The sequence below is a fragment of the Gorilla gorilla genome, chromosome 12, assembly GCF_029281585.2.
Source record: "Gorilla gorilla gorilla isolate KB3781 chromosome 12, NHGRI_mGorGor1-v2.1_pri, whole genome shotgun sequence".
Lineage (NCBI taxonomy): Eukaryota > Metazoa > Chordata > Mammalia > Primates > Hominidae > Gorilla > Gorilla gorilla.
In genome coordinates this window covers 53626530-53644408 of record NC_073236.2, presented here as the reverse complement: position 1 = coordinate 53644408, position 17879 = coordinate 53626530, and the positions used below count along the sequence as shown (strand labels likewise).

Here is a 17879-nt window from a genome sequence, read left to right as displayed (position 1 = left end):
CTGGGCAACAGAGCGAGACTCTGTCTTTAAAAAAAAGAAAAAAAAAATAGATAATAAAGTGCCAAATAAATTTAACACTTGCTTAAGTCACAACATGAAAAGCTAATAAAATGCCAAATAAATTTAACACTTATTTAAGTTACAACATGCTGAGTTCTGGATATAAATCTATTTGCCATAGAATAGAAGATTGCACATACAAGGAGGGCTCTGCCTCGGATGCCATCCAATTACCAAAGAGCCAAAAGGTGCATTATTAACAAATTTTTAACTACAAACAATGCTCCAGAAGGTACCCCAACAATGTTACAGCAAAGCTTCGGTGTATGTACCCCTTTTAAAAAAAAGGTTTAGACAGCTATTCCCGTATTCAAGGAAAACACACACTCCCTAAGCAGCACATGGTGAAAAGCCTGGTTATAGGGAGACATAATACATACCCAGAGCTGCCTGAAGTAGAGTATCTGCGGCATGGTTGCAATGGACGGAGGACAAACTTCCCACAGAGACAACTCTAAAGAAGGAAAACACATCACAACCAATACAGTTAAAGGAAACTGGTAAGCTTTTAGGGTTGGTAATACAGAAATAATACTTTTATTAAAAATGTCTTCATTAAACAAAAAATTACCTTTTTTCAGAAGTCAATTTATCATGAACCATATTTATAGATTCCTAAAAGCAGTGATGCTTCTTACACCAAGGCTCACATAAAATTACTTTTAATATTAAAAAAAAATTATCAGACTATGATCAATTAGCACCTTTAAATAAGTCTTAAGTATGCTAATTATTTCTTGAATACAATTGGTATTTGCTATGTTTTCTTAACTGGCAAAAAAAAAAATCTATTTTTACTTTATAAGCTTAGTTTAGACATCTGAAAAATCACCCACAAAGTCTAGCTAAAAACATGGCGTTACAGGATACACACTCAAGGGACAGATCTAACCTCAGCTAACTGATCCAGAAAACCAGGTTTCTCATCTCTAAGCTAACTATGCAGCTGGTCAACTCCAGAGGCATTCATTTAAAAGCTGATTTTTGGTTTATCTTAGCATATTGTTAGTCTAAAAGCCAACCATTTTAAGAAAAACATTTTAATTGATGTTGTAAATGCTCAAGTACACCTGTCCCCATATAACTAGTCTATCCTTACATAAAAACAAATGATCAGGGCTATATGGCTTGTGATTGGTTTTAATAAGAGTAAAATACACCTAAATATTTCTTAATAATACGTGGATCCCCTAAATTAAGCAAATGAACAAGCATCTAAATACTATTGGGGAAGGTTTTCATAAACTTTAAACCATTCATACCTATTAATTTGAAAATTTACACTTATCAAATCCATAAAAGTATCTTTTTAAAAAATACTAGGAAAAATCAAACTGCAACAAGAAGAAAAATGCTTTTTCTAGGTTCTTTAATGAAACTGTATTTAATGAATATCAGAATAACACAAACTTCCTTTTAAAAGTATCTATAGTTTTAGGAAAATCTATCACATGATCATAGGACACATGAAATTACTCTAGTTATAATTTACACTCTACTGGCCAAAGCCTAGAGGTAAACAGCTAACTAATGCAGTCATACATTTTGAAAAACAAAAAAACGAATCAGATGTTTTAAAATATGTAAAGCAGATACAACTGGTATTAAAAAGTATTTCAATTATTGACATGGTGGCTCATGCCTGTAATCCCAGCACTTTGGGAGGCTGGCGAGGGTGAGCGGCGCAGGCGGGGATTGCTTGAGCCCAGGACATCAGAACCAGCCTTGGCAACATGGCAAAACTCCATCTCTACTACAAATACAAAAATTAGCCGGGTTTGGTGGCATGTGCCTATAGTCCCAGATACTTGGGAGGCTGAGGCATGAGAATCACTTGAGCCCCGGAGGTGGAGGTTGCAGTGAGCCAAGACTGTGTCACTCTACTCCAGCCTGGGCAATAGAATGAGACCCTGTCCCCTCCACTCCCCTTAAAAAAAAAAACAAAACAAAAACAAAAAAATAAAATAAACAAATCAAAAAAACCCCAGTATTTCAATTATTACCTACCCTGTAGAATTCCCAACATTTTTGAACCATTTTTAATAGAAAAGGGTGTTTTCCTTCTATTCTGTAAAGTAGTATGAAATTGCAAACAGAAATGCATCTATTTTTATATGTCAACAATTCCATTTTTGTGACTTAGGGACAAAATATTAAGAGGCCACTGAAGCTGTATTATATTTAAGGTTGCATTTTTTATCTGTCTAGGTATAAATAGGTATTCAGGTAAAAAGTTAAGGCACTGTCAACAGTGGATAATTAGCTAACTGGAGTATCAAGCAGCAAGCACAATGGATAACTGACTCCAGGAAGTCAGGGACAAATTTAATACTAGAGTTTCAGACTACCCAAAGTCACATCAGTTTTTCTTTAAATAATTTTTTTTGTTGTTTGTAGAGACCAGGTCTTGCTATGTTGACCAGGCTGGTCTCGAACTCCTGGTCTCAACCTATTCTCCTGCCACGGCCTCCCAAAGTGTTGGAATTACAGGCATGAACAACCAACCACGCCCAGCATCAGTATTTTTAAATGTTTCTTTATCTACCTTCTATTTTCTTTTATCTTGACTCTCCATCCTCCCTTTGACAGAATGTATTTTGACTGCAAGTTAAAAGCTAATACTAAATAAATTTAAAATCTGAGGTTTTAAATAATAATTTTAAAAGTTTAAATATGCATAGAGTAAAATCTCCCTCATCCTTCTTTCCCCAGCCACCCCATGCTTGCCATAGGCAACTGACACTGTCAGCTTCTTATTTATCCAGAGACATTTTATGTATATTTATTCAAATGTGCATATTCTCCTGACTTTCCCCACCTTTACACAAATGATACCATAATATACACGCAGCTCTCTATTAAAGTTCAAGGATATATATTTTAAATCACTGTATATCAGTACATGAAAAGCTTCCCAAGGGAATTCATGATTTGGTATTCCATTGTTACTTAATGTTTAATTGTTAACCAGCCCCTATTGAGGGACACTGAGGTTTTTTTCTAAATTTTTGTTAAAATAAATAATGCTACCTGAGTAACACTGTATACACAATTTTGGGTCTATTCTTAAAAGTAAAATTTGCCACGTTGATTAATACTGCCAAATTAGCCAAACTGCCCTCTAGTAATATGAAAGTATGTTTTCCCACATTTTCTCCAACACACTGTATCATTTTTTTTTTAATCATTGACAATCTGAGGGGTGAAAATACAGAAATAGAGTGTTTCAAGCATATAAATAATTTTTTTTTAAGAGACTGAGTCTTGCTCTGTTGCCAGGGTTGTGGAATGCAGTGGTATGATCATAGCTCACTGTAACCTCTAACTCCTGGGCTCAAGCGATCCTCCAGCCTCAGCCCCCTGAGTAGCTGGGACTACAGGCACATGCCCACCATACCCAGCTAATATTTTTGTTCTTGTTTTTTATAGAGCCAGGTCTGCTATGTTACCCAAGCTAGTTTTGAACTCCTGGCCTCAAGCAATCCTCCTACCTTGGCCTCTCAAAGCACTGAGTAATTTTTATTTACATAATTTATATATTAATACGTTTATTATTGTTAATATAAGATAATAATTATAATTACACTGCTATTTAATACCACTAAGTTTAGGGTGGTCTGTTACACAGCTACAGATAACCAAACATATGTTTATACCTAGAAGAGGGGTGCTACTGCAACAAAACATAAACACAAGGTCATGACTTTGGGACTGGTGTTGGGGGCGGCAGAAGCTGGAAGAACCTTGAAGAGACTGTGAGCAGAAGCCTAATGGCCTTCCAGAGCCTGTTGGTGAGGGCTTAAAGAAAAGCAAAAAAAAAAAAAAAAAAAATTTTGGAACCTGGAGGAAAAGATATTCTTGTTATGCAGTGACAGAAGTTTATCAAAACTGTCATCTGTAATGACAGACATGGAAAATAGAAAATTAAGTATAGCTATAGCTACACCTAATGAACTGACGTACTTGGCTAAAGAGTTCCAAGTAGGCTGGGCGCGGTGGCTTACGCCTGTAATCCCAGCACTTTGGGAGGCCGAGGCAGGCGGATCACAAGGTCAGGAGATTGAGCCCATCCTGCTGAACATGGTGAAACCCCGTCTCTACTAAAAATACAGAAAATTAGCCGGGCGTGGCAGTGTGCGCCTGTAGTCCCAGCTACTCGGGAGGCTGAGGCAGGAGGATGGCGTGAACCCGGGAGGCAGAGCTTGCAGTGAGCCGAGATCGCGCCAGCCTGGGTGACAGAGCCAGACTCTGTCTTAAAAAAAAAAAAGAGTTCCAAGTATAGTGTTCATCACAAGTGCTAACTGGTTTCTTTTAGCTGAGTATGATAAGGACAGAGATGAGCATTAAAAAACAAAACAAAAACCTGTTTCGCTTTCAAGCAAAATTTAAAGGAAATATAAAAGAGTCAGGATTTGGTGGGTTCAAAAATAAAACTGCTTATTGTTTTCAAATAGATTCTCAAATAGAGAAGGGCTTCAAGCCAAAGATCAAATCTAGTGTGTGACCAAGATACTTTGAGATCTCAAAAAGATCTAAGGAGGTGCCCCTCAGAGAGTCTTTTTACCTTGAGGAAAAGGCCCTCTAAGAATCATAAGGATGTGTTTCCCAGATTCTGTTGAATCAATAAGGTTACTCAGAACATTAAAGGTGTTACTTACAGCAGCCTCACAGGAAGCCCAAAATGGAGAAGGGCTTATCTTGATAAGATGTGTGAGTATCATGCATCTAATGAAGAAAATCCCATTAAGATTCACAGGAAACCCACAAACTTGTTGAGAATTGTGTCAATAAAAAACATGCTGGCTTATATTTAAAGTGAAAAAGAGGACAAAATGAAAAGAAGCTTCTCAACTCTTAAACTTCTACAGACAGGAAGTAGGCTGTGAAACAATTCAGCTGCAACAGACAACATATTCTGGAAACGGAAGAATAATTCAAGTGTAAAACCAGGAGCCCAAAGGGTAGAACCAAGAGCTGAGGAGATTCATTCCCAAGCACTAGGACTGAGCTCTCATCAAGGGATTAGAAACATAGGGTCAGCTGAATTTTACACTTGTTATGGAATGGTGACTGATGTGTGCCTCTTAGTTTCTGCCTTTTTGAATAGGAGTGTCTAGAGTGATTATCCTGTGTCTGTCGTACCACCATATGCTGAATGTATGGGGAGCAGATAATTTGTCTCTTCAGTTTACAGGGCTTTAGATCACCAAGAAAAGTGTTTAAGAAGCTATACCCTAGGGACCACATTCAAGATGTCTTATCCATAGTAGGATCTGATTTAGATGACAAGATTTTGTTCCTAATGCTGATGCTTTGATGGCATTAGACTCTGGAGAGTCTTGGAGAAGGTTGTGAGTGGGAGGGATGTGCATGTGGGAGGGATGTCAGTTGGGTCCAGAAGGCTGAGGATAATATCCAAAACTGACTGCAACAATACTTCCTATACCACATGCTGTTCCAGAAACGTGCCCCTCTCCCAACAATAGTAAGTTTTTTGTACACTTCCCTTAAACAAGGGCAGGCCTTTGTTACTAATTCACTAATAGAAGGCAGTGAAAGTGATGCTCTGTAACTCCTGAGACTAAGACATAAAAAGGATACAGCCTCTACCTGGCTCTGCCTCTTGTCACACTTGCCCTTGGAACCCAGCCACCAAAGTGTATGGAAGTCCAGACACTTAAAGATGCCACAGATGGGTGATCCAGCCAATAGTCCCTGCTGAGGTGTCAGCTGCAGCCAGTATTTACTGCCACACATGAGAGTAAAGAAGACTTGGGGATGACTGTAGAACTAGTAACTATCTGACTGCAACTTCATGAGGGTCTCTGAGCAAAAATTTTCCAGAACTGAGTAAGGCAATAAATACTGTTATTTTACCCCAAGCTCAAGGTGGCCTGTTATGCAGCTGTAACTCATAAGAACAGATCTTTTTAAATTCATGGATTTAAACACTTTTGATGGATTTCAACCATTTGCAATTACTGTCTTTTTGCTCAAATTTTCCTATCTTGGGCCAATGGAAGCCTCTTCAAGTTTAGGGTGTGTATGTGTGTATCTAGCTCTGCCTCTATACTTCAGGCCATCTGCAAATACCTGGTGGCAGGTACTTTTTTTTTCCTCTATGTGACAAAATTCCCTTAACATAAAATTCACCATTCTAACCATTTTAAAATGTACAATTCCACGGTATTTAGTACATCCACGATGTTGTACAACAACCATCACCACTATCTAATCTTAGAATATTTTAATCACCCTAAAAGGAAATCCTATATCCATTAAGCAGTCATCCCCCATTTTCCTCTCTCTCTGGCCCCTAGCAACCACCATGTACTTTCTGTTTCTATGAATCTGCCTATTTGAGATATTTTGTATAAATGGAATCACACAATGTACATCTTTTTGTCCAGCTTCTTTCACTTAGTATAATGTTTTCACGATTCATTCACATTGTAACATGTATCACATATGTAGCTTGTACTTCATTCCTTTTTATGGCTGAATCTAATATTTTATCACGTAAATATACCATATTTTGTTTAACCAGTCATCAGTTAATGGACATTTGGGTTGCCTCACCTTTTGGCTGTGAATTGTGAATGTTGCTATGAATATTCATCTAAAAGTTTTTGTTTGAACACCTGTTTTTTATTCTTTTGGCAGGGAACTTCAAGGTCATATGGTAATTCTATGTTTAAATTACTGAGACACAGCCAGGCTCAGTCGCTCAAGCCTGTAATCCCAGCACTTTGGGAGGCTGAGGCAGGCAGATCACCTAAGGTTGGGAACTCGAGACCAGCCTGACCAACATACAGAAGCCCCGCGTCTCTAGTAAAAATACAAAATTAGCTGGGCGTGGTGGCGCATGCCTGTAATCCCAGCTACTCGGGACGCTGAAGCAGGAGAATCCCTTGAACCCAGGAGGTAGAGGTTGCGGTGAGCCGAGATCGCGCCACTGCACTCCAGCCTGGGCAACAAGAGTGAAACTCTGTCTCCAAAAAAAAAAAAAAAGTTACTGAGACACCACTAAACTATTTTTTCACAGCAGCTGTACCATTTTACATTCCCACTAGCAATGTATGAGGGTTCCAATTTCTCTATACCCTCACCAACATTTGGTATTTTCCATTTTTGTTTTGAGATGGAGTTTTGCTCTTGTCGCCCAGGCTGGAGTGCAATGGCACAATCTTGGCTCCCTGCAACCTTCGCCTCCCGGGTTCAAGTGATTCTCCTGCCTCAGCCTCCCAAGTAGCTGGGATTACAGGTGTGTACCACCATGCCCGGCTAATTTGTTATTTTCCGTTTTTATTACAACCATCTTAGTGGTTGTGAACTGAGTATCTCATGGTTTTAATTTGCATTTCCCTAGTGTCAAAGGATGTTGAGCATCTTTCCATGTGCTTCTTAGCCATCTGTATATCTGCTTTGGATGAATGGCTATTCAAGTCCTTTGCTCATGCATACACACACACGCACACAAATACATATATGTATATATGTGGAGACAGCGTCTCACTCTGTCACCGAGACTGGAGTGCTGTGGCACCATCATGGTTCACTGCAGCCTCGACCTCACAGGCTCAAGCAATCCTCCCACCTCTCAGCCTCCCAAGTAGCTAAGACTACAGGTGCATGCCACCACACCCAGCTAATGTTTGTATTTTTTGTAGAGACAGAGTTTCACCATGTTGTCCAGGCTAGTCTTACAAAATAACTAGTTATACAAAATAACTCCTGCGCTCAAGCGTTCTACCTGCCTCAGCTTCCCAAAGTGCTGGGATGACAGGCATGAGACACAAAGCCTGGGCCCTTTGCCTGTATTTTTATTTGGGTAGTCTTTTTTGTTACTGAGTTGCAGGAGTTCCTTACCCAAAAAGAAACACCTCATCAGATATCATGAGGGTCTAGTATCCAAAATATCTAGTATCCATTAGAATACTTTCATCCTTTTCACTCTCAAGTATCCCTCTGATGCACAAAAATTTAAAATTTTAATGAAGTCCAATTTATCTTTAGTTTCTTTTGTTGCTTGTGCTTTTGGTATTATAGTTAAGAAACCATTGCCAAACATAAGGTCTGTCTCCAGAGCTCTCTTAAGTACTAAACTATTAACATAAACTAAATATCCTACATTAACACACAAAATATTGGCTACTTTTTTGTCCTGGAATTCCTTTTTATTAATAAGGACCTATGACATAGAAAGGACAACACTGTTTCAAAGCAATCTGTCTAGACATATGTTATAAGGTTAGCCTTGCTGCTTCTAACCCGCAGAAATGTGATATTAAAAAAAAGAGGAAACATACAATTCCCATGTAATGTTCTTTTTTTTTTTGAGATGGAGTCTCGCTGTGACACCCAGGCTGGAGTGCAATGGTGCGATCTCGGCTCACTGCAACCTCCATGTCCCGGGTTTAAGAGATTCTCCTGCCTCAGCCTCCCGGGCAGCTGGGATTACAGGCACCTGCCACCACACCCGGCTAATTTTTGTATTTTTAGTAGAGACGGGGTTTCACCATATTGGCCAGGCTGGTCTTGAACTCCTGACCTCAAGTGTTCCGCCCCATGATTAATGCTATTACACAGACCATCTGTTCCTTAGCTCTACCAAACTAAAGTGAAGACATAAAGAAACCACAATCTAGCATGACAACCTGGACATGGAGCCTGTAGTATGAGCTGCCTCATGTGAATTCTAACCAGAGGTTCCAGGCTTCCTCCACAGACTGCTGGTTGCTGTCAACTGATAATGTTTTTGTGGATCTTGTCATAAGGACTCCTCCCACACAAACGAAAAAGGCACCCATAAGTTAATGGGCAGTTCTACATTTGAAATATAGATTGATATACAACAAATTAACTTTTTCTACTGTTAATTTAAAATAGTTGATAAGAATCATGCATTAAGGTTAAAAAGTATATCCCACAAAAAAATCCAGTAAGTTTTTACATTGAAATTTTACATTTTACATTACAATTTTACATTGAAGCAGCATTACATTTCAGTATAAACATATTCTATTCTAGGAGAACACGTGCTCTTTAGTTATAGAAATGGCAGATACTTATCAGTATGACAAAAGCAGGAACTTGACACTTTAGTTTTCCCTGCACATATGTGAATATATTTTATATGTTATCACTTCGGTGTAGTAAGTTACGGCGTAAGATGTATTTCAAAATGGTTTGAAGGCTACTGGTCTAGAGATATGAAAAAAGGAACAATGAAGAGGATTCTAGCACGGGTAGAAGCAAACACCTGGCCGCATGATCTACTAAACTACTTTCTAGCACGTGTGGTTGGCTGCCTATCTCTATCACTGAGTAACATAATGTTTCATAATCCTAACAGAAAGAAGGAATTCTAGAAGATGATAGCTCATGTCCACACACAAGTTCAATCCTAAACTAGCTGGGTTATCAAACTTGGTCTTAAGTAAGCTGGTGCGGTTGATCCTCAAGAATAATAATGTTTCTTCTTCTTCTTTCAAGTTATAAGCAGGAAAGACTACTCCATATGTAAATGACCACTTCCAGGTTTGTAGTTTGAGAGAAGGCTAGGCTAGGCGGAAAGCCCATGTCCTCCAAACTCAATGACCACTTCAAAAAGGCTGGGCCTGGTGATGCAGTATTGGGACTAAGAGAAGAAAGATGGTGTTAGGTCTGAGGAATAAAAAAAGAAAACAAAAACAGAGGGACCAGAGTTCTAAAGCACATTTACTGAATACCCACATCTAAGGAATGCAAGGATGATAAGCCCAAACATAAAGAATAAGGCAGATACTGTGCCGGGTGCAGTGGCTTAAGCCTGTAATCCCAGCACTTTGGGAGCCCAAGGCGGGCGGATCACGACGTCAGGAGATCGAGACCATCCCGGCTAATATGGTGAAACCCTGTCTCTACTAAAAATACAAAGTATTAGCTGGGCATGGTGGCACGTGCCTGCAGCCCCAGTTACTCGAGAGACTGAGGCAGGAGAATTGCTAGAACCCAGGAGGCGGAGGTTGCAGTGAGCCAAGATTGCACCACTGCATTCCAGCCTGGGCAAAGAATAAGGTAGATACTATCTGTGATGGTTCATTTTATGTGTCAACTTGGATTGTGTTTTTGGATGAGATTAACATTTTAATTGGTGAACTAGTGGCCAGGCATGGTGGCTCACTCCTGTAATCCCAGCACTTTGGGAGGCAAAGGCGGGTGGATTGTTTGAGCCCAGGAGTTTGAGACCAGCCTGGGTAATATAGCGAAACCCTGTCTCTACAGAAAAAAAAATACAAGTTAGCTGGGTGTGGTGGTGCATGCCTGCAGTCCTAGCTACTCAGGAGGCTGAGGTGGGAGGATGGCTTGAGTCTGGTGGATGGAGGTTGTAGTGAGCTGAGATTGCACCAATGCACTCCAGCCTGGGTGACAGAGCAAGACCCTATCTCAAAAAAAAAAAAAAAAAAAAAAATTGCCCTGTAACATGGGTGGGCTTCATTCAATCAGTTGAGGGCTCAAAAACAACAAAAAGCAAGAGGCAATTCTCTAGCAGACTGCCTCCAGACTGAAACTGCACTATCCACTCTCCTGGGTTTCCAGGCTGCTGGCCAGCGGACTGCAACTGCAATATTGGCTGTCCTAGGTCTCCAGTCTGCCAAACCACACAGCAGATTCTGGACTTGCCAGTCTCCATAACTGTGTGAGTAGAGTCCTTACAATAAATCTTTCAGCCAGGCGCGGTGGCTCACGCCTGTAATCCCAGCACTTTGGGAGGCCAAGGTGGGGGGATCACAAGGTCAGGAGATCGAGACTATCCTGGCTAACACGGTGAAACCCCGTCTCTACTAAAAATACAAAAAAAAAAAAAAAATTAGACAGGCGTGGTGGCAGGCGCCTGTAGTCCCAGCTACTTGGGAGGCTGAGGCAGGAGAATGGCGTGAACCCGGGAGGCGGAGCTTGCAGTGTGCTGAAATGGCGCCACTGCACTTGAAATGGCGCCACTGCACTCCAGCCTGGGTGACAGAGCAAGACTCCATCTCAAAAAAAACTAATAAATAAATAATAAATCTTCCTAGGCCGGGCACTATGGCTCACGCCTGTAATCCCAGCACTTTGGGGGGGAGGAGAAGGTGGGGAGATTGCTTGAGCCCAGAAGTTCAAAATGAGCTGGAACAACATTACGAGATCCCATCTCTACTAAAAGTCCAAAACATTGGCTGGGCATGGTGGCATAAGCCTGTAGTCCCAGCTACTCAGGAGGTGAGGTGGGAGGATCGCTTAAGCCCAGGAGATTGAGACTGCAGTGAGTTATGATCACACTGCTGTACTCCAGCCTGGGCAACAGAATGAGACCCTATCTCTACACACACACACACACCCTTATTGTTTCTGTTTCTCTGGAGAACCTGAATATATAATCAGAGGTTCGAAAATCTATGGGATGTTTAAAGGGAGGTCACATCCACTCACACAGATTAAGAAAAATTCCACTCTGGGAGGCCGAGGTGGGCATATCACTTGAGCCCAGAAGCTGAAGACCAGCCTGGGAAACATAATGAGACCCCGTCTCTAAAAAATCTTTTTAAATTAAAAAAAAATTCATGAACACATTCATTCTTTCATTTATATATGTCATAAACATTCACTGAGCATCTACTTGGAGCCAGGGACTATTGTCAATACTGGAAATACAGCAGTAAATATGGACACAGTTCCATTGTGGAGCTTACTTTTTAAAGGTGGAAACTGTGTAATAAATACACATTATAACATCAGGTAGTGCTAGGAGCTACAAAGTATAACAAAGTAGGATGGGGTAAAGATATAGTGATACAAGGAAGGCAAGAGTAGTCAGAATTCTATTTTGGATCAGGATGCCCTCTCTGAAGGGAAGGTGACATTTGAGAAATTAACTGAAGGGAATAAGTTAAGCAAACGTGTGAGAAGAGTTCAGGGCAAAAGAAACACCTGATGAAAAGGCAGTGAGGCACATGCTGGAGATTACCAGGAGAATCTGAGTGAGGCAGTAGAAAAATGAAATATGAGAAGAGTCAGATCAAGGGCCCATGGTAAGCAGTTTAGATTTTATTCTGAATGTGATGCGATGTCTCCAAAGAGCATGACCTCATGTTTGCCTTTTAAAAAGCCTTTTACTAAATGTCTTACTGCTTTTACTATTCCCTCCTAGAGTAAAGAATGGACTCTAGGAGGGAACAGTAAAAGCAGTAAGACATTTAAGAAGATGGGGTTGGCTGGGCACAGTGGCTCGTGCCTATATTCCCAGCATTTTGGGAGGCAGAAGTGGGAGGATCATTTGAGCCCAGGAGTTCAAGACCAGCCTGGGCAACACAGAGAGACTCCGTCTCTACAAAAATTTTTTAAAAAATTAGCCAGGGATGGTGGCACATGCCTGTGGTCCCAGCTACTCAGGAGGCTGAGGTAAGAGGATTGCTTGCGCTCAGGAGGTCAAGGCTGCAGTGAGCCATGATTGTGCCACTGCACTCCAGCCTGGGTGACAAAGTGAGACTCCGTATCCAAAAAAAAAAAAAAAAAAAAGAGAAAGAAAGATGGGGTTTAATAAAGTGGAAAGGATCTTGACAAGTGAGATATTCTGGATACGTTGACACAATCAAATACGACGAGGCTAGAGAGTCACCTGCTTGGGAATTAAAGTTCTGAGAGTTGATGTAATCTCAAATTAGAGAGTCTATAAAGAGACAGGAAGAGATGAGAAGGTGTATATTTCGAGGTACAAAGCAGAAGCAGACTCAGTAAAGGAAAACAAGAGAGATGGGACCCAAAATATTACTTGAGAGAAGCCAAAAGTACAAAGAGCCTCATAAAGCAGCAATGTCAAATGCTACAGAATTAAGGAGATGGTGAGAATAAACCAAAGAATTTTACAAGACAGCAATTTCAAGAAGCTTAGACATCTTGATTCAGAGCTATAAAAGGGTTCATTTTTTTATTACCAAGTTTTAATTAGTTTTCTTATTTCCCAAATGGGATCCCAAAAAGTTGACTCTGAATTAACTGAAAAGGAGGTCATCCAGGTGGGCCTGGTCTAATCACATAAGCCTTTTAAATCTGGGTCTAGAGAGGAAAGACCAAAGTAAAAGAAATTTGGAAGTCAGAGAGGCAAGCTCCTGGTAGCCTGCATGAAAGCAAACATCAATGTTATGAATGGCCTCTGGAGGCCTTGAGGCAAGGAACTGTAGGCAGGCTGTAGAAGCTGGGAGCAGTGGCTGGCAAGAGGCAGCAAGAAAAGAAGGACTTCAGTCCTGTAACTGCAAGGGACTGAATTCTGCCAACAAACTGCATGAGCCTGGAAGAGGACCCTGATCTCCAGATGAGAACCACAGCATGGCTAATACTTTGCAGCCTTGTGTGACCTGGAGCGGAGAACACAGATCATCCGCGCCCAGACTTCTATCCTACAGAACCCGTAAGGTCATTCATGGGTGTTGTTTTAAGCTGCTAAATTTGTGGTATTTGTTACGCAGCAATAGAAAACTAACACAGGTTCGTTCCACTTTCCTATGGAAGGGGCTGCTTCTGTTACCTAGCAGCAAACAGGAAGAGAAGCGAACTTGAAAAAACAAAGCTTGACTTTTATGATCTCTAACTCACTATTCCTAGGGATTCTGTTCAATTACTGCTTGAGTCACAGTACTTGTTTTGCTATCTACATTTTGCCAAAATATCAACTTTCTGAAAATCATGAGCAGTGGAAACAGGCTTTTTAATTTTCAATTTTAGAAAGTAACTTTGGCAATTACGCAAAACTAGAAGTAACTGGGTATTCAGGCTCCTTGAATGTCAAAGTAGTCCCAGCGCCTGGAGACACAGATCCCTGTCATAATCTCAGAAATGAGCCACAAGGTCATGACTCCTGTCTTTCCTTGAAGACCAGGAGTTTCAGCTCCACAAATGAAAATCTTTCGCTTTTGTTTGGATTAAGAATAACTCAGAAGTGTTCTCAGCTGCGAAAAGAAAGGCACTCCCTCCCAGATAATTACAACCTTGACCCCTAAAATGTGGACTCTCGCTAGAAGTCCAGGCACCTCCTTATTAAGGATGCAACAAGCCGCCGCTCCGCTCGTCCTGACGGGAACTGTAGTTCTCCCCCGTCGACCTTCAGCACTGAAAATCTATCGCGCGCCCAACCGGCGACCCAGACGCCAGCAGCCAGGATTGGTCCTGGACGGGGGCAGCGCGGCCCTGATTGGACTACATGCCCACGAAGCCGCGCCTCCCGCTACTCTCCACACCCCACCCCGCTGCTGCAATAACCTCAAGTCATCCCAGTCCGGCGAACTCCCTGGTGGCTGCCTAGCTGCCAGCCCGGGCCTCTCCCGACGAGGGTGACCCTGAGACTCGCCTTTATCCTGGAGGCTAGGCAGCGACCAAGTCTCCCCCGTTTTTCGCTGACGGTCCTAGGTCAGCCTCCTCACGCGCCTCCGGGAGCCCCAGTGCTCACCTGGGCGGCGGCGGTCACACCCGATAACTGACAGGCCCGCAGCATTTCGGTCAAGCGGACGGCGCTGCTGGTGGACTCGAGCTGCCGCGGCGGCGCGAATTAAGTGGAGGCGTGCTTGCGTGTGTGCGTGCCCGCGTCCGCGCCGGCGCACCGGAAGCACAGCGGACGCCACTGCGCACGCGCGGCCCCTTCTATCGTCCCCGACTCCGCGGCTCTTAGAGGGTGGGCTGTGTCCCGGCTGCGGAAACGCCAACTCCAGGCGATTGGCGCGAAGGAGGCGAAAAGGGCGGATTCCCTTTCCGGGTCGCGCCCGGGCTGCAGGTCCTTATCCCGAAGCTGGGGTTACTAGGTGAACACGGCCGGAGGGAGAGCGCTCTGAAATCCATTCTTCAGCCGCACGTGGAAAATGGACAGCTGTGACTCTTAAAGAGAATTAAAGCAACAAAGCATCTCAGCCTGCTCTATGAGCTGGATATTTCGTAGGAAGGAGCCGATTTGGCGAAAGTTACGTAAACAATGGAATTGTCTCAGTTTGCGCCTTTGTTTCGTTTGACAGCCCTTCAGGGAGTCATCCTGATTGCTGGAGACGGTGAACTAACACTGGAGACCCTTGTGCGAAACGTGTCAAGTGGCACAACAAGGATAGGAACACGGGTCCTTTGGACTCCACAGCTTCTGCTCCTTCCAGATTAAACCACACTGCTTTCTCCAAGTTGTTACTGTAGTAACATCATTTTGGCTGCAGTTTGTGGATGGGTTGGAAGATGGGAAGTCAGTGCAGAAGCACCGTTGAAAGTATTCCACTGGGCAGGGCGCGGTGGCTCACGCTTGTAATCCCAGTACTTCGGGAGGCCGAAGCGGGAGGATCGCTTGAGCCCAGAGGTTCGATACCAGGCTGGGCAACACAGTGAGACCTCGTCTCTATGTAGAAAAACAAACAAAAAAAAAGAAAAGTAGGGCCAGGAGCGATGACTCACGCCTGTAATCCCAGCACTTTGGGAGGCCAAGGCGGGTGGATCGCCTGAAGTCAGGAATTCGAGACCAGCCTGGCCAAAATAGTGAAACCCCGTCTTTACTAAAAATACAAAAAATTAGCTGGGCATGGTGGCGGGTGCCTGTAATCCCAGCTACTCGGGAGGCTGAGGCAGGAGAATTGCTTGAGCCCGGGAGGCGGAGATTGCATTGAGCCGAGATCACGCCATTGCACTCCAGCCTGGGCAACAAGAGCGAAACTCTGTCTCAAAAAACAAAAGTATTCCATTGATTCTGTAATCAAAATAAAACACGTTAAATATTAAGCATGGTATTAATACTCCATGTATACTCCAGAATTAATATGTTCGTATTAATACTATTAGCATCTTATTGCAATATCGTGGAAACTAACTTTTCTATCTTCTATTGAATTTGCAAAGTATTCCAAGTCTTAACTGGGTAATTTATTACAATATGTATTCTCTCTAGAGGTAGACTGCGCTATGACTTGTAGCATGGAGAGATGGATTTGACAATTATCTGAAATCAATAGTTATGTTTGTATATGTTCTATGTTCTATGGTTTTTAGGGGACTACAGTAATTACATATGTTTCATATCTCTTTCACTTAGCTTCCAGAGCAGTCTCCCGTTTTCTTTAGTAATTTTAGCAATTGAATTGCTGCCTCCCTGCCCACTGCTGTCATGCCCAGTGGTGCCGGTGTGATGACTTTTCTAACACCCTTGTCTTTGAACTTCTTAATGCCAGTGAACGCTTTCATCCTGCTTCAGTCATGTGGTGCCAGTGTGATGACTTTTCTAACACCCTTGGCTTTGAATTTGTCAATGCCAGTGAATGTTTTCATCCTGCTTCAGTCATGTATGTCACAGCCACAACTTGCGCCTGAACATCATTAGCAACCTCTCTAGCTTCAAGATCTCAAACCTCAAAATTAGCCTCCCAACCCCTCATAACCTACGTGGAGATTCCTCACTCTCCACATGGAAGTTGTCAATATTTTTGCTTTAAAATGTTATCAGGCAGGCCAGGCGCTGTGGCTCACACCTGTAATCCCAGCACTTTGGGAGGCCGACGCGGGCGGATCACCTGAGGTCAGGAATTCGAGACCAGCCTGGCCAACATGGTGAAACCCCGTCTCTACTAAAAATACAAAAATTAGCTAGGCTTGGTGGTGCGCGGCTGTAATCCCAGCTACGTGGGAAGCTGAAGAAGGAGAATCACTTGAACCCGGGAGGCAGAGGTTGCAGTGAGCCAAGATCACACCACTGCACTCCAGCCTGGGGGACAAAGCGAAACTCCGTCTCAAAAAAAAAAAAAAAAAAGTTATCAGGGGCTGGGTGTGGTGGCTCATATCCCGGCATTTTGGCAGACTGAGGTGGGAGGATCACTTGAGCCCAGGAGTTTGAGACCTGCCTGAGCAAAAGAGTGAGACCTCTCCCAGCACTTTGGGAGGCCGAGGCGGGCGGATCATGAGGTCGGGAGATCGAGACCATCCTGGCTAACACGGTGAAACCCCGTCTCTACTAAAAAAAAAATAATAATACAAAAAATTAGCCGGGTGTGGTGGCAGGCGCCTGTAGTCCCAGCTGCTTGGGAGGCTGAGGCGGAGAATGGTGTGAACCCGGGAGGCGGAGCTTGCAGAGAGCCGAGATCGCACCACTGCACTCCAGCCTGGGCAACAGAGCGAGAGTCTGTCTCCAAAAAAAAAAAGTGAAACCTCATCTCTATAAACAATTTTTTTAAATTAGCAGGGGATGATTGTGCATGCCTGTGGTGCCAGCTACTTGGAAGGCTGTAGTGGGAGGATCCCTTGAGCCCGGGAATTCCAGGCTACAGTGATTGCACCACTGCACTCAGACCCTGTCTCTAAAAAACAAAATTTAAATCAAGTCACTCACTTGTTCAAAAATGTGCAGTGAGGCCAGGCTCAGTGGCTCACACCTGTAATCCCAGCACTTTGGGAGGCCAAGGTGGGAGACCTGTTTGATTCCATACCAAACAATTGAGACCACCCTGGGCAACATAGTGAGACCTAGGTCTCTACAAAAAATTTAAAAATTAGCCAGGTGTGTGCCTGTAGTCTCAGCTACTCAGGAGGCTTAGGTGGGAGGATTGCTTGAGCCTAGGAGGTCGAGCCTGCAGTGAGCTGTGATCGCATCACTGCACTCAAGCCTTCGCAACAGACCAAGACCTAGTCTCAAAAAAAAAAAAAAAAAAGTGTGCAATGACTCCCGTTGCCAATTCAAAGAGCTTTTATGAATGTTTCAATATACTTGTCTAGCGTATGTGCCTGTTTTTGGACTCAAAGTGGCCACCATAGGTGGGAGATCAAGTTGGCAACAATAGTGTTCCAAGGTAATA

At 42.8% G+C, this 17879-nt stretch overlaps 1 protein-coding gene across 2 annotated transcripts in view; it reads right to left on the bottom strand.

Annotated features, from left to right (window-relative positions):
- IMMT (inner membrane mitochondrial protein) overlaps nucleotides 1-15445 on the bottom strand; it is a 52408-nt gene extending 36963 nt beyond the window's left edge. The window contains exons 1-2 of one of the 2 annotated variants that reach the window (XM_019020829.4): nucleotides 14522-15445; nucleotides 441-514 (exon numbers count right to left, since the gene is read on the bottom strand). In XM_019020829.4, coding sequence (XP_018876374.1) covers nucleotides 441-514; nucleotides 14522-14566 — 119 coding nt within the window. In that variant the 5' untranslated portion in view covers nucleotides 14567-15445. The remainder of the gene's footprint in view (nucleotides 1-440; nucleotides 515-14521) is intronic. The other variant, XM_055378165.2, reaches the window with a different exon arrangement.
- Between the last annotated feature and the right edge of the window lie 2434 nt (nucleotides 15446-17879).